Source organism: Hirundo rustica, chromosome Z (genome assembly GCF_015227805.2).
Source record: "Hirundo rustica isolate bHirRus1 chromosome Z, bHirRus1.pri.v3, whole genome shotgun sequence".
Classification (NCBI taxonomy): domain Eukaryota; kingdom Metazoa; phylum Chordata; class Aves; order Passeriformes; family Hirundinidae; genus Hirundo; species Hirundo rustica.
In genome coordinates this window covers 65,623,894-65,640,670 of record NC_053488.1, presented here as the reverse complement: position 1 = coordinate 65,640,670, position 16,777 = coordinate 65,623,894, and the positions used below count along the sequence as shown (strand labels likewise).

The 16,777-nt window shown below is 39.0% G+C and overlaps 1 protein-coding gene across 1 annotated transcript in view; it reads left to right on the top strand.

The window, feature by feature from the left end:
* Positions 1–16,777, top strand: part of SVEP1 (sushi, von Willebrand factor type A, EGF and pentraxin domain containing 1) — a 126,377-nt gene that overhangs the window by 39,200 nt on the left and 70,400 nt on the right. The window contains exons 4-6 of the mRNA XM_040089292.2: positions 7,014–7,172; positions 7,418–7,597; positions 12,596–12,775. Of these exons, the coding sequence (XP_039945226.1) occupies positions 7,014–7,172; positions 7,418–7,597; positions 12,596–12,775 (519 nt within the window). The remainder of the gene's footprint in view (positions 1–7,013; positions 7,173–7,417; positions 7,598–12,595; positions 12,776–16,777) is intronic.

Genomic DNA, 16,777 nt, shown 5'->3' with positions numbered 1-16,777 from the left:
CAGGCTACTTGGCAGTGGAATATTTCAATTTTGCTGTCTGTAACCTCATCTGTAAGGTTTGAATGAACCATCCCCTATGTATCATATAGACACACCTAAACTTCTGAATTGTTTCAGCCTGCTGCCTTTGCTTGAGAGGAAATCTGTAGAACTACTAAGGAGATGGAGGAAAATACATCAAATAGGAACAGAGACATCTAGCTTGTTAAATTGCTAATCATGTTGATTTGAGAAGGGTGCTTAAAAATACTGATAAAGAGCAGATGGATGAGCATGTTCAATGCCATCTGAAATTAATGCGGAGCACATACTGAGGATAATAGCAGATATTAAAGAGCTGGAGAACATGATATGACTTAGAAATCTTTCCCTATCACTGCACATAAATGCAAGCTCAGGGTTTTCCTTTGCAGTCTTAGTTACAAGTCGTACATGTCAAGGGTTTAACTAAAAAAGCCTTTTCATCATTGCCTATTTGTAATCCTAGCATGCTTCTGCCTCGTTTTTTTTTGTTGGTTGGTTGGTTTTAGTTTTGCAGGGGTTTTTTGTTTGTTGGTTTGTTTTTTGGGGTTTTTTTGGTTGGTTGGTTGGTTGGTTGGTTGGGTTTTTTGGTAGCATCTTGCATGTTGCAAACTGCAGAAAGGTAGATTACTGTATCTGCCAAAAGTTTAGATTTGTTTTTCCTTATCTTTCTGAAGGCATTTCATAATCACAATGAGGGCCACCTGACAAACCTACCATATAGAAGATATTAAGAAAAAACACCTTCCTAGATAACAAATGTGACAACAAAAGCTGTAATTTCTGAAAGTAATCTCTACAATAGAGATCCATCGAGTAGAAAGTCTTCGAGAAGTAAGCTTAAAGATCTCCCTGTGCAGGTCCAGTAAAATATACTTTAGAGGCCGTGATGGTCTGTAATCCTGCTGGCCCAAACTGAGAATGTCTCATAAAATGGTTGCAGCAAAAGTCAAGAGATGTCACTGTGAATTACACAGAGATGCCAGAGGGCTAGGGAGTTCCATGCAGCTCTGGCCTCCCATGTTGTTCACATTCTTCCATTGCAGAGCTCACTCACACTTTAAGTGTGCAGCAGCAGCAGCAGGAGTTTTGGAGGCTGGAGGGAGTTTGAGCAACACTGTACGTTAGTACTGCAGGACATCCCAAACACATCGTCTGCTGCAGCAGTAAGTATGAAGGTGTCAGGAAGTCTTTGACTGCTTGTTGTGGAATGGGTGTCTCCATTTCCTACATGACACCATGGCTTGTCCTTCTATAGTGAATTTTATTTGTCAGGTTATTGCTAAAAGAAATTCACAGTAACCCCTTCCTACTGCTGCTTCCAAGCAAGGATGTGCTTGGCCCTTGGAGAAATCTGATCAGGCAGTCTTTTGTCGTGTTGGGAGATGCAGATATGAAAGCAGAAAGGTGTAGTACAATAGTGTACTGTAATTTCTCCTTATATCCTTAATTATTAAAGTTTTCATTCCCATTTAGTAAAATAACTAAGTTTTATAGTCAGACCTATTTATGGTGGCAGATTTAAAACATGAGTAATGACAAATGCAGCTACCAGAGCACTTCTTTCACACACATGAAGGTTTTTTTTTCCTTTTTTCTTTTTTTTCACTGTTGCCAAGGCATAACAATCATAGGTGAAGTAAAGGAGAGAAAGGGAGAACCCACAGTTTCAGACTCCAGTTCTCCAAGGACATAAATGTGAGGTTTATTAATTTGAGGTTTTGATTGTGGATCTTCCACATAACTTCCAAGAAATTACTAGAAATGGAAGGAAGCATATGTCAGGTCTGAGATCCGCACAACTAAGAATCTCCACATCCATTGTTTGGAGATTCTGTAACCTATGGGTTCCATCATTTTTAGTGGGCACCAGGAAACCAAGTAAGAACAGGTATTCATGGTGTACTGTGATTCTGGGACAGATCTGTTGGGTACCTATCTGTGCAATCAGTGTCATAAAAATAATTACAGTATCATAAACACGACTTGATTAAATGGCAAACTAGGCTTTCTTTCCTCACTAAAGACATTTGGAGGCTGTGTTATAAAGACTATTGGAGATTTGCATCAACATGTCATTTCATTTAGGCTTTGCACTTTTGGGGAAATAATGAGAATTATGGACTACAGTCATCAGAGTAGCTTTGTATCAATAGAGCTCAGGTTGATGCAGAAGAGAGCAGGATATTGCCTAGCTGATTCCTGCCATATCCCACAAAAGATAATCCTTAATCAGATCCTTCATTAGCATAAAGTGTGAAAAAAATGGTTCATGCCAGGGATTACTTAGTAAAGGCAGTTATTGGGAGAAATTATACATTGAGGAAAAATACAAAATCCCTCAAATTAATCTTTGAAATGTGTGGAGTTTGAGTCTTCTCTCTCTTACCACTGGGATAATTAAAGAATAATTCCATTTCAGTGACTTAGAGCACTAGACTTGTTGGAGAGAAAATTGAGTTTGCCTCTTCTCCCAGGATTTTGAAAGTTTTACATTTTTAAGGCAGAAATGTTTACCCTTAAAATTTGTACTTGTACATTTAGAGGAGGAATTGTGATCCTGTGTCACAGAGTAGAAGTATCCTTTGTCCCATGATCTCCACCTGTTTAAGTCCAGACTGGAGTCTTTATGCCATTATGGGGGTTCAATGCTAGTTGGCCTAACTTTGCTGATGGCTTTAGTATTTGTGGTTTTAAAAAAGCCAAACTGGATAATACATATTAATTGTTTGGTGAATCTCTGAAATAAACCCTTGTTATTCTTGTCACTTTTACAGTATTAAATTCTTGTGTGAAGATTGAAATGTTAGTTATTTCATAATTGTAGGAAGGCCGAACAGAATTCCTACTGAATTTGAAAGTCTGTTCTGTAATTTTTTAATGACCTTTTCTAACATTCTGTGTTCATTGTTTAGCTTCAAACAACATCTTGACATATAGTTGTGCTGTCAGTATGGTTAGTTGACTGAAATATTTTTATGTCTGCCCTGTGGGTCTTTATTTCTAGCAGAATAGCTTTTTCTAGCTTTCTTTTCTAGTGATTTCTTTTCTATGTGCAATATAAGTACTAGTAAGAAAGTGCATTCCATTGGTGGCCCAACATGTCATCAAGCCCAGTAATGTTCAATAGCAGAAGAAACACGCTCGATTTTCTTACAAATTTTCAGTTAGTTATATACCCTAGAAGGACATACATGAGGTGGAAAATGCACGAGGCATGCTGAAATAACCATGTATTACTTCATTATCATTTCTGGTCAGAAAGTTATTGCACGGTCATTACTATGGACAAGAGAATCTGCATGTGAATTGTTGATTAATAGCTATCACTATTTGAAAGCAGGTTGTTGATGACAACTTCTATATGAGCTATTTTTTTGTGCTTGGGGAATTTGGGCCTTGTGCTTGTCTGAGTTAGCACACTAATCCCTGCTTCCAGATATCCTCTAACAAAGAGGTGATCCTCTGTTGTAGCTCAGTGTTTCACTATTCTGGTCTCAAGAGAAAAATTACAGTAAACAAAAAGCATTTCCTTGCTCCTCCCCTCACTTCTGGGTAGAGAAATATAGAAATCCACATCTTTTGTTGAGGAGTTCAAGTATGCAATGTTCACATGAGTTTCCTCTCTCTCTAGAGGCTGATACTGTTAAAATCGTTTTCCCATTTTTAAATTGCCTCTTTTTGTCTTTCTTGATAGTGCTTATTTACACTGAGGTTTATTCACACATGCTTTGAGGCTTTTTACACCCTGACATTGCTGGTAAGGGGAAGCAAATATTGAAAAAAAATTTAATTGTTTTTACAGATTAGCACTAAAGAGTATGATCTTTCCCTGTTGTCAGTTTTTTGCTGGTACAGAGTTGGTGAATGCATACAGGTGACTAGAATGAAATTTGGTGCTGCTTGATCCTAGGAGATTCCTGACTGTATGATCAGTCATGGATTGAGCCACATGTGCTCTTCAGATGTGCTTGCTGCTTAAGCTCTGTCTTAGCTTTTCATCCATCACTGAGTATAGACTTTGGTCATGCTGTAGTGCTGGCTGGGATGGGTTTGCTGGAGTCTAGCTGGGTCAGTTGTGGACAGTCTAGAGCAGCTGCTCATCCACAGCTGATTTTGGATGGTTTTACCATGAGCTGTGGCCAGGGTAGCCTCTCTGACTGTTATGGAAATGATTGAAATGCGCCGTGTGCTTATGCTGTATTCCTAAACCATCTCTTTGACATCTCAGGATAGGCTGCATGATCTCACACACTTGGAAATATCTCTGTAAGCCAGTGCTTTCTGGAAAAGATTCTGAAGGAAACTTGTGTGGAGTTTTGTATTTTGAATATGTCTATACGTCTAGGGCATATGTGGGATCAATGAGCGAGGATTCAGACTTGAAAAATTCTGCATAAAATGCCAAGTTAGGATATAGTTCAACTTTCTGTAAAGGCAGTGATAAGCATTTGAAGCATACAAAAAGAATGACGACATTTGGGAAAACATGTTTTTCTCTGTAGAGACATTATTAACTATTTTAACAGTGTTATTTACCTCCTGCTGCTTGACTGGAAAGAGCAAATTGTAAGTGTGATTTCAGAATTAGTCATTTTCTTCAAAGCCAGACTTATTCAAAGCTCTATGCAAATTACTGGATTTATTGTTAAAAATGCTCACAACACAGAATGAGTGATTACTGTTATCCCATAGTTCTCAAAACTGAAAGAAAAATTTGCAGCTGTTTTTTTTTATTTAAGGCGAGGTTGAAAGAAGAGAGAAATTAGGTGGGGGGTTTATTGGTTGGTGGTGGGGAGGGATTTTTTGAAATGAAACACCTAATTTAGGTGTCATTTTATATGCCATACATGGGAAAAAAAAAAAAGAGGCTAATTTACTTCAGCTGGCATATGGAGGGCAGCTCTGCCATAGAGCAGGTTCCCTGTGATGCTTAATTTTCACTCTTTCCTGTCTCCTCTTGGATGCACTTCATCACTTTGTGCTGGATACAGTTTTAAAAAGGATGCACAGAGACCTTCACAGAGTGCCAGATGGAAATATTTCAGAGATTTCAGAGTAATGCCTCTGATACTCTGATCATCTGAAGCAGTAGAGAATATTTCAGAGACATGTGATGTCCAAGGTGGGAATTTCTGTACTGAACAGAGGAAGGAAGCAGTAGAAATCCAAGGGGATTGTCTTGGATAGGAAGAACAGGTGAATTATATAAAAGGGAATATTTTTCCCAATACTTTTCTGAAAATCCCAAAACAAAAATTAAAAGCTCTCTTCTCTAAATCTAATTAGTTTTTTTCCCAATTTCCTTCCTGAAATGTTTTATTTTGTACTTATATTCCTAACTGAATAGACATGGTCATTGTCTCTTTAAAAGTATATTTAAAATACAAATTTGTGAATCCAATTTCAGCACCCAAAATTGCTTCTTAACTGGAAGCCACTCAGTTGTTTTCTTCAAAAAAAACCATGCAAAGTTTTCTGAAAAACCAACAAAAGTATTTTCTCTGGAAGGTATCCAAAAAATCATCCTCCTTCTGGAAAGTGCCACCTGTTCATATTAGCTGATTTTTGGGGGATTATGTTCCATAAAACTTGGCTTATGAATGTCAATTCTTTCATGACAGGTGAAGAAAAAGGAGAATGGATTTTCTTTTACCTTTGTTTTTGGTATTTTTTTTCCCAGTTACCTAGAAAGCAGTAGGTTTTCATTAGTATGACAAGAGGCAGAGTATCTTAGCATCCAAGTCACAGAACAGACCGAGTTGGTCTTATACATACCAAAGAAGAGGTTGATGCTGCCAGGATGTCTGAACTCCAGGAAATACAGCTCCATAGGAGAGACCAGCTCCACAAGCATGGAACCTGTGTGAGGAAGAAGTCACTTACTTGAGTGTGTTTATGGCTGTACAGTTCTTTATACCATTCAGAGCTACATCAAATGGTACAAATTGGCTGAGGGGAGAATATGGGAGCCTCATCTGCAGTCTGAAGGAGAAACTGTGGCCATTTTGTTGACAGTTAAGTTAATGGACTGAGAGTTTTGTGGCTGGGTTTCAGTGTTTCTATTGCATAACCTTCTCAGAATATTTCCCTAAATTTTTTTAGGAGTTACATTTTTCAGCACAAGTGTCTTTGTGGGTTTTTTTCAAGTTATAATCTGGTCAGTCAAAAATTCACTTTGGCAGCACCTGTTGATTAGTCATTCCCCCAATTCATATGTTTTGTGAAAGAAACATAGGTGATTTCCTGAAGAATATAATTCAAGACAGAGAGCAGTACGACTCAGCTATCAGGCCCATCTGAAATTCTCTGGTGAGAGGCGCGTTTTCCCCATGCATTTTCCCTACCTTAGAAAACACCACCTGAATGTTTTTAAAGCTTGTATGTGTAGGTGCACAGAATTAAAAATATGAAGCGCAATATAAATGAGTGCAAAGGCTTCAAGGAGTAGTTGCTTTGATTAATTCCTTCATTGTTTGTGCCTCTCACATTTTAGTGTATCTAGTATAGAGATCATATATCTCTTATAACCATAGTGTGTAAATCAAAGGCAGGGCATTTTGCTGGCTTGTATTAGCTTTTTACTATGAAACTGTATGCATTAAACATCTGTGTAGTTTTGAATGGCAAGGATTAAGTCTGAACTAGTTTTTTACACTTCTGAATCAAGAATGTCTTCGTAAGGTCTGCACAAGTTTTGTCAGTGAAAATCTGATGTGTCTTCTGGGACTGGGCTTCTTTTCAAGCTGATTAATCACAGACTTAATGTCAGTCCCCAGACAGTCGCTATGGATTACTCCACCGAGTCTGGTAGGCATTAGTTCAAACCTGCTGAGAACTCTGCAGTACTTTGAGTGGAGAATGCGCCTGCCCTAAGTGACACTGAATATATAAATGAATAATGTAAAAAGAGTAAAGCAACACACCTGAAAAAGATAAACTTGGTGGAAGGTGAATGTCCTGAATTCCTTTCTGTTTTCTTTTGCTGAAAGCTTGTCCACCAGGAACATACAAGCCTGAAGGTTCACCAGGTGGAATCAGCACTTGCATCTCATGTCCTGATGAGAATCATACTTCTCCACCTGGAAGTACCTCCCTTGAGGATTGCACATGCCAGGAGGGATATCATGCTGTAGGACAAACCTGTGAAGGTAAGTGTTTTCGTCCAGGAGCAGAATACCCCCGGAATGCACAATGCAGCGCTGGGACAATTTTTTAATGTGGTTTTGTGCTGTGAGGGATGTGTCAAATTGCATGCAAGATTTTCTCTGTCATTCCAATCCAGCAAAAATTCCCAGGTGCAAGCTGAGTTAGAAATTTTAAGAGGTTGTTTTCCTTCAGTGGCCTATTGCTCTCCAGATAGTAACCACTTCATTGTGGTTGTTTAATTATTTAGTTGTTCACTGCCCTGAACTGAAGCCCCCTGAAAATGGTTACTTTGTCCAGAATGTCTGCAACAATTACTTCAATGCTGCCTGTGGAATCCGATGCAAAGCAGGATTTGATCTCGTGGGAAGTAGCATCCGACTTTGTCAACAAAATGGGCAGTGGTCTGGATCAGAGGCTACTTGCAGAGGTATGTGTTTGAAGAGTATTTTTCCTGTTGTTAGTTCTTACCAGTGGTTTTCTTTACTCACTACATTGCCGGGTGTGCAGATCCAATCCTGTTAGCCCTTGTGTGAAAGAAAGTTCCAAAGGTTGGCTGCCACCCCAATGACTCTGTTTACTTCCTTTCTAAAATGGAAGGAGGACAACATAAAAAGCAGAGCAAGATTTACTAGATGGACAGTCTTTTGCAAGTGAATATACAGTCTCCTTCCTTAAACCTCTCTTCACCTCTGTCTACCTAATTTCTATGAATTTTTATATCTACACTGTATAAATCCAGTGAACCTACCAAGTATTTAAATATGTAACAAGACTGTGCCACCTGGTTGTTTTAGATCATCCACCACACTCTCAGCATAAAGGGCTGTTGGTGTTGGGAGATTTTAGCATGGAAGAATTCCATTTTGCTTTCTTACAATTTCTTCTTACCAAAAATGGGAAAGTCTGGGTCTTGAGCAGGTTCTTCAGAAGAATTTTGAGTGGAATTTCTATAGGGAATGACTGACAATACCCTAGAAGTTCACTATAAAAGGATGTCTGTCAGCCAGAAATAAACAAAAGTGTGAAAGAGACACAAGAAAGAGCATCCTGAAAAACGTTATTTCTGGGTTTTCTGATCGGAGCAGAGTTTTGTTTTCACAGAATTTGCTACAACAATACTCCCTGAGGTTGGGTTTTTGATGATTTAGAATGAAAACTGCAGTCCCATGCGTGTATATCTGCCTAGTGTGTCTTCCAAAGAGAGAATGGAAAAAAATAAACCAGGTAGAAGGCCTTACCTCCTCAACAGCCACAAGATGTAGTTCAGCATGTTTAATTTTAGTTGAATGCCCTTGACATTAGTGTGCTGCACTGGAAGCTAGTAAACAAAAAGCCATCAGCTCATTCTGTAACTCTTGTCCTGGCCTTGTGTTCAGGGAAAAAGGCAGGATTGATCTTTGGAGGAATTAGCACTTTATGACAGTACAGCAAACACTACAGCCCTGAAAGAAAAAACAATTTGTGGTTCTGAAAGGAGGAGTCTGAGCTAGAGTCTCTCAGGACATTCTTCGTATAGCAGTTCGCTTCAGTTTAGAGTTATAGAAGCTTTCTTCAAATAATCCCAGAACTCCTAGGTTTCCTTTTTAGCTTGCAGTGACAAGAGGAAAAGGTTTCAATAGAAAATAGATTGCTGACAAGCACTATGAGGGTATCTTGAGTGCCAGGACTTGAAGCTGTGGACTTTCCAGCAGTTAAAACTTAGACTGAAGATGCATGCTGCTTCAGGCAGACTGGGATACTGGAAAAGAGCAGCCTCTGTCAAAGCTTCTGTCACACAGGTGCCTTTTGTGCAAAAAATCTGGGAAAAGCTGCCATCAGGCACAAAGAAGGGATCCCTCATCTTCTCTTTCATGGAGACATGGAAGATTCTAGTACCTGAAAATCTTTCTGGAGCATGTTAAGAAATTCACCTATTTGGTGTTGGAGTGTGGTCTTTCTTTAACAGGTAATTTGGAAGGTGAGGGAAAAGTCTGCATTGAGATACTGTCTTGATGTTGAGCTAATATCCTTTTAAGCATTGGAAGGATATATTTTTGCTTTGTTTGTACCGTTGTCCATCATACAGAAGACTTCCAATTAAAAAAAAAAAAAAAAAAAAAAAAAAAAAAAAAAAAAAAAAAAAATCCCACTGTTGTGTGTGCTGGATCTGCTAGTCTTGATTCACTCAGACTGTGAAAGGGAGCAAGATCAAAGGCATGGTTTATAGCTGTCTTGTTAATCCCAAGAGTATTTTATCACATAAATTAGGAAGAGGGGAGTGAAGGAAAATCCCTTTCCACTGCTTTGGATTTTGACATTAAATACTCCTCAGTTCTTTTGCTAGCTAAAATCTGCTGTGCTATTAGAAAGTGATTAATATGTGTCATGCAATTTACAGTGACCCAGGAAAAAAACAACAGCAAACCATATATTTAATCCAGAAAAAAACTATTAAGAGAAACCCCAGAGCAAGCAGAATATACTGTCATTGTTGCTGTTTTCACAGGCTTTGTGGAAATGGTCATGGAAAATGTGTTACTGATGAGAGGATGGGTTGGTGTTTAATGCTGGGAACCATGCCCAAGGTAGCATGGGCTCAGGTACAGGTTTCTGCCAGAGCCATGCTCAGACACTCTTTGTAAGCATGAACATTGAAACACTTGAGGAGGCAAGAGCACTACATCTATGTAGTCCTTCCAGAAGAAATGGCTAGACAGCAGGTCATCTAGAAGGGATTGCCTTCTCTGTAGGCACATTTACATTGACAAGAGCCCTGTCAGTGCTCTTAATTCATTCAGGCTTCCTAAATAGTCGAGTTTGGTAGAATTTGCTTCTTTTACTGCAGATTGGGTATTTCTACTTCTGTAGAAACCTTAAAAGAGCAAGCCTACTTTCTTGTGGATAAAGCATGAGAGATTCAGCTGTAAACATGGTTTTTTCTTACTCCCCCTACTAGAGTTAAGATTCAGTATATTATGAAGCTGCTCTGAAGCTCAGAGTGCCTCACAAAATGAGCATTTCAAGATTGTTTTTAAATACACTTCCTAAAGAATGTCTGTGTATATGCAAGAGCAAGAGTAGTAATACCTTTAGAGAGTAAATTTATTTACTCTCTAAATTTACCTGAGAGAGAGGTAATATAAAGATGAATTTGGTACATCTGGATCGCTTATTTTCCTTCTTTCTTGTCCCATATACATAAGTTTTGCTACTTTTTTTCCACTTAGGTGCCACTATAGCTGTTTTAAAGAAAAAGGCATTATTATATGTGTTGTTTGTAGCTTTCAGGGGCTGTGTAGTTACTGGTAGTTATAGAGCTGGCTTGCGTTTGAGGCAGCATTCAGCCTACATGCCCATTAATTAGTCTGAGGTGTCTAATGGTGTCCACTTATGTGCAGAGTAAACAATTACTGGAGAAAGGAGAGGTTGCTAAGTTGGTTTCCCTTTGAGTCCATTTGTAGAGGAGATTGTTTTGCCTCCTACCTGGCAGGAGCAAGATGAGGTTAATTGGTAAAATCAGCTTCCCAAATTACAGCAGAGAAGCAGCTCTCTGAAAGCGTCTATGACCAGAGGTTGCCCTTCTGCCAGCAAGGTAAACAACAGCTGTGGAAAACAATCAAGTGAGAACAGAGTTCCTCTTGTGAGGAAGGTATGAGAGGCTGGGAGAGCTGGATATGTTTAGCCTGGAGAAGACTGAAAGGGGATCCTATCAATGTGTTTGAGGATCTGAAGAGGAGGGAGCCAGGCTCTCTCCCTCCCTTCTTTGGTGGTGCCAAGCAATAAAACAAGAGGCAATGGGCAGAAACTGATGCACAGGAAGTTCCACCTGAGTATAAGAAAGATCTTTTTTACAGTGAGAGAGATGTGTGCACTGGAACAAGCCACCCAAAGAGGCTGCGGAGTCTCCCTCTCTAGAGATATTCAAAGCTGGACACAACCCTGTTCAATGTGCCCTAGGATGACCAATGTAGAGCAGAGAGGTTGAACTAGATATGCCCCAGGGGCCCCTTCAAACCATAGCCATTCTGTGATTCTCTGAGTTTAGAGAGCTGCAGTTGTCTTGGTTATATTTTTGAGCAAATATAAAATTTGCCCTTGTGTGTTTTTATCCCTCTTTTGAACATACTGAGCAGTATCTCCCAACTTCAGCTGAGATCAGTTTTAAATCAGAGTTTTCCACTCATTTTGGAAAGCCAGTAGCTGGATATTGGTGTATCATTGCTACCACATACTCATGTTCAGACTGTAGGTGTGCAGCTTAGCTACTTGTGGGACCCAAAGGCCAGGCAGTGTGAATGTAGTTCAGAGTTTTGTCTGGAGGGGATCAAGGACACAAATGCTGAAGCATGACATCCTAGCTGAAAAGGATCTGCACTGAAAAGGCAGTACAAAGGAAAGAGGTTCTTCTATAAAATCTTGGGTTAGAATATTGAAGCACAAGAATGTAAATCCAGGTCATAACATTGTTACTTTTTTCTTACTACAGTCATTCATCTCTTCTGGGATCAGTCTTAATTACAGAGTACCTTTGTGCTAGATTGCAGCATCAGGATTATGTAGTAAAACCATAAGACAATCTGATGATCACTCTTCACTTCCCTGCTTCCCTTTCTGCATATACATCCTGCGCAGGACTGCATTCTCCTTGGCAGCACACTGCTTTCAGTGTTTGCAAGACATTACAGGGCAAAAGCCTCTGTGCTGAGAAGTAACCAGGGCTTTCTCCATGCCTGACACCTGAAAAGGTCTCTTTTGTCTCAGCAACAACCTGATTTGTTCCTTTTCATTTCTCACAGACTTGGTATACAAGCCATATAAACGGTTTGTGTTCCTCCTCTCTCTGTCTCCTCCAGCATGCTGAGCATCTTTTCTTCTGATTTGCTGAAGCTTATGTGTGTCTGTATTCTGTGAATACAGTCCAGAGTTTCTGAGAAAATTCCTGAGAATCAGGACACTGCCATCCAACCTGTTCATAAACTCTTAGCCTGTTCCCTGGTATGTACTCAGCCCATACCAGACTGACAGTTTGAAATCCCCCCAAAATTCTCAGACATTGTTGGAGACTAGAAACTCCCAAGAAGACACACTTTTTCACAGGATTCCATTTGCCTGCAGCTGTCCTGTTTTGAAGACTGATAGACATTACCAGCTCAGGCCACACACTGTACCAGATGCATAGTTAGTTTGCTAGTTTGAACTTAGGCAAATACCTATGTGAGCTTGGAAGTGTGTGCCCAACCTCATACATTCTATGTAAGAGTGTTTCAGGAAGAGGAAGGTATCAAGCCTTTGAAAAAAATCTACTCTAGCTAGCTCTGTTCCCTAAATGTGTACAAACTACTGTAACTAATGTATGGAACAGTATCTCTCCTACCTCTGAAAAACTGGGCGAAGTAATGTACTGATACTCAGTGCTGAGAGTGAACTGGTGTTTTTCCCTTTGCAGTTCGAACATGTCCCAGACTTCGGTCTCCTCAAAATGGACACATTAACTGTTCAACAGCTGATATTTCCTACAAGACAGTATGTTTTGTGACCTGCAGTGAAGGCTATGAAATTGAAGGAAACAGCAAACTCACCTGCCAGGGAACCTCTCAGTGGGATTCAAAGGAGCCGAAGTGTGTGGGTAGGCATCTGATCTAATTCTGTTCATGTTAGAGTACCGCATTTTCTGACATGTTGGACATCACAGGTGAGAAATTCTTCATATTTTAATAACTGGTGAAGCTACGATATGAATGAGAATTTGTCTGTGGATGTTTTATACAGGTCTTAGAAGTTGGGGAAGGGCAGAGGAATTTGTAAATGGAAAAAGTGGACAGATTATAATTTAAATACAGCGTGGACTGCTGATTACTGAAAGGTTGTTGTGTCTCGTTAGTGTCAGACAGTGTCACACAGTGTATTGCAAGAAACATAGAAGCTGTAGGTCTAGGGATTGAATATGAACAGTATTTTGAGTTACCATCATAGAGCTAAAGTTGATCTGCCAGCAAGGACTAGTTTATGTTATCCAGGCAATGTGAGTGCCAACTTAAGGTGCAGCAGTTGTCACTTTTGCTGGACTCACAGCAAGGAAATAGTAGTTTACACAAGTTAGGAACCAAGCACCTCTGAGTCAGGATTCAGAGGTCATACCAGCTGTGCAGGGATAGGTGGGCATGTAGTGTTGTTCCAAAAATAAAGGACCATATATTACAGGATTATCTGGTTAGGACTAGTGGCAGGTATTGAATTAACTTTGAAAAGTAAGATGATGAAATACAGTTGAAACCCTTCCAAGCACTGACTGGGGGAAAAAAAAAAAAAAAAAAAGGCACAAGGTCCAAGTCCAGCAATCCAGAAGCTGATCCAGTGCTGGCTAAAGTCAGGGTGAAGTATATGTCACCTAGATCCAGATGCAGTGCCAGTAGGGTGACTTCACTTGAAACTCTGGCTATTTCTTTAGTGGTTTATTGCAGTTTTAAAAGTGTGGACTTTGTGTGAAACAAGCATAAATTTCTAACTGTAAGTACATTCTCTGAAGTTATGAAAATAATCCACAAGAATTAATTTAACAAGGCAGTTTGCTAAGAGATCCTAATCTTTCTTCTGTTAAAATCAGTGGAGAAACTTCAATTAACTTCAAAAGGAAGGGACCCTGAAATCCGGTTGGAATATTATAATTAGAAGATTAACCATATTCATCAGTTGAATTCATCCTTCCTAGCTTAGCATTTCGATTAATAAAATCCAGCTCTACTCTCTATCAGAAGATTTCTTCACACCATGCATTATTGCCTCCATTCCTGGGTTATCCATGGCAATACTTTATTTGTGCTGAGTCTGAAAAATTTAGTGAGAAAGTTACCTTTGATCATAAGAAAGGAAAGAGTGTTAGCTAGGAGGCATCTCTGCTGCTTCTTGTTGTGACTGGTGTTTTAAAAAAGCTTGCTGAAATTCTGCTTCAATATAAATGTGTGGAGTTTTATTCAGGGGAAGGTACAAATCAGAATGATATAGTATGCTCCTCTTGAAGGTTGAAGCTACCCTTTGTACCCATTTTCTGAATGATCATTATTGTCACGGAGGTATTTTCTGTTTATTTTTAGTCCAAATAGCTCCTAACTATTATTTATTATTTGCAGTCTGCTATATAAAAGGTACTGGAAATCCTGCTGGATTTAGGCATTTGCAATTGATAACTTATTGATTTCAGATCCTTCTGTTAGAAAACTGAAACGGAGTTGTCTTCAGTCTGTTACCTTGAAACAGATTTCTTGGACCTCAGGGCATCCTTCTGGCTGGTTTTCTGAATGCTCTTTGGTTTATTACTGATCAGTGCAAAGTTTGCTATGTTTGCAAGTTAGCTCACTGAGACTGTACCACAGCCGTGTGTAACATAACATTTCCTGGATTCTTTATAGTCTCTTCTGTAGGGTCAGTTGTCATGCACGTCTGTCCAAGAGACTGGAAAGTAGTGCAGGTTTGGATATTACATTTGTTTATAATTTTTGTCTTTTTCATTAAAGGTTTTGTTAGCAATGAGCTGCTTCTGAGGAGGCTACATGTATTTTGTAGCTGGCTGACAAACAAGGTATATGCTGAAAAGGGAAGCTTTGTCATTTGTCCAGTTTGGAGGGAAAAAACAAAACAAGGAAAGCTCTATAGTCATATTCTTGTGTTTCCTACCCATTGGCAAAAGGTTAATATCAATCACTTTAAAATTAATAAATTTTGCAAAATGTTTTTCTCCTTTCTTTGTTCAAGGATTAGTGAGGTAAAAATACAAATGACATCCGGGGTGTTGATGCCATCTAGCGTTGAAAGAATTACTAGTTCACTCTTCTGATTGCCGCTGGCCAGTTTTTCCTGAAACAGTCTTGGCAAAGGGATTGAAGGAAGGAGGCATGAATTGCCTTGTAATCTTCTTGTTAAGTTCTTTTTGACGTTGAGAATTATAGTACAGTGTTGTGTTTTCTCACAGGTGGTTGCAGCTGAAATATGGCTCTTGTGTCTCCTTAGAAATATGTCTTCGCTATTAGTTCACAATTAACATGACTAATGTAATGGATATTCCTCTACCCTTAATGAATTCCAGCCTTTTGGATCAGCTTGGTGAAATTCTGGAGTTGAGCACAGATAAAAAAATCTATACAACACTATTACAGTTGCTTTTTCTGGTAAAAACCTGTCCTACTTAAAAGAAATTCCCTTGTGCTAGATATATCAAATTTTATCCTGACTTTTCTCAGACATTTCAGGATTGTGCCCTACTTGGATTTTTCTAATAGAGCTGGATGCGTCTCAAGCAAGAGGCCCAGCTGTTTTTGCTTCCCAGAGAGTGGCAACTTCCTCTGCTTTCCATGCTTACAAGTGTCACAGTTTCTCTACTTCTTCCCAGAGTAATACACATTTTAATGCTTTCAGCTTGCCTCTACAAATATTGTTTTTAAAATTTGTGATCTTCTTGCTGTTTGTCAGTTATCTTCATGTGGTGAGCAACCGAAACTTAGCATTTGGGTTAGTTTTTCCTGATGGAGTCATTCCACTTTGCAGAGCCAACAATATCTGCCTGAACTATACAAATGTGTTAGAAGTGTTTGTGACCTGTATTTCCTATTGAAATGCAGTTGTTAATTGCTTGGGCTTTTAAACATTTCAGCATTGAACATTTATATTTCAGGAAATACACAGAATGCTTAGAATATTTAAATTAGTTTAATGCATAAAAAACCAGTTTTCAGTTACTCGCTGCATGTTTTGGGAAAGGATAGGAGAGAAAAGGAATGTGTTTTGAATGTGAATCACTTTCCTGTTATTAAACCATTGCTAAGAGCTCAGTAGTTTCCCTTTTGTGTAGCTGGGTTGGGTTGGTTTTTGTGTTCTCTTGGTGCAAAAACCTGTCTGATTTCTACACTGAGAAGTTATAGAGAGTTACAAGTCTTCTCATCGGCTCTGAATAAGGAAGCTTTTTTCTTGTGTGTTTGCCTATTTTCTGTTGTAAGGAACTACTGAAAATTTACTAACTGCATTCACGAGATATCCCTTTTTTCCCCTCTTTGTTAATGTCACCATATTCAAAGTGAAAATAACATTCCTAAAAACAACAGCTGAAAAATGAAAAAAAGCTTTTGTGAACCTGTTTAAATACGTCATGGTTTTTGCTTTGATACCAATGGTCTTCAGGATCTCTAGTGAACTCTAGTAATAAAACAGTTCAAAAGTTCCATTTCAAATCTTTAAGCAACCATCAGCCCTTCCTGATTTTACAGAGTTCAGCTGCTTCCTATGGTCAGTCTTTCTGGCTGTTTTGAGCACAGACAAGACCAAGTCCAGTTTCATTTGGTTCAGAATGCAGTAAGCAAAATCATGTGTCATATTCCTAACCTATAAGGAGATCATAGCAGAACATCCTTCTTCTCCACTTCTTATTTCAAAATAGAGTATAGAAGATGTAGAAAGCTATAGGTATCTCTTCTATTCTCTCTCTCCTGTTATTGTCTAGTTTTCATAGAAGCAAGGAAATGCAACTGCAAAGCAATCATGAAAGATAAATTTGTAAGGAAAAGAAGGAGAAGAAGAAGAAAAAAAGGCAAATCTAGAGAGTGAGATAGAGTGAGTCTGCATGAAAATTACCACGTTTCTG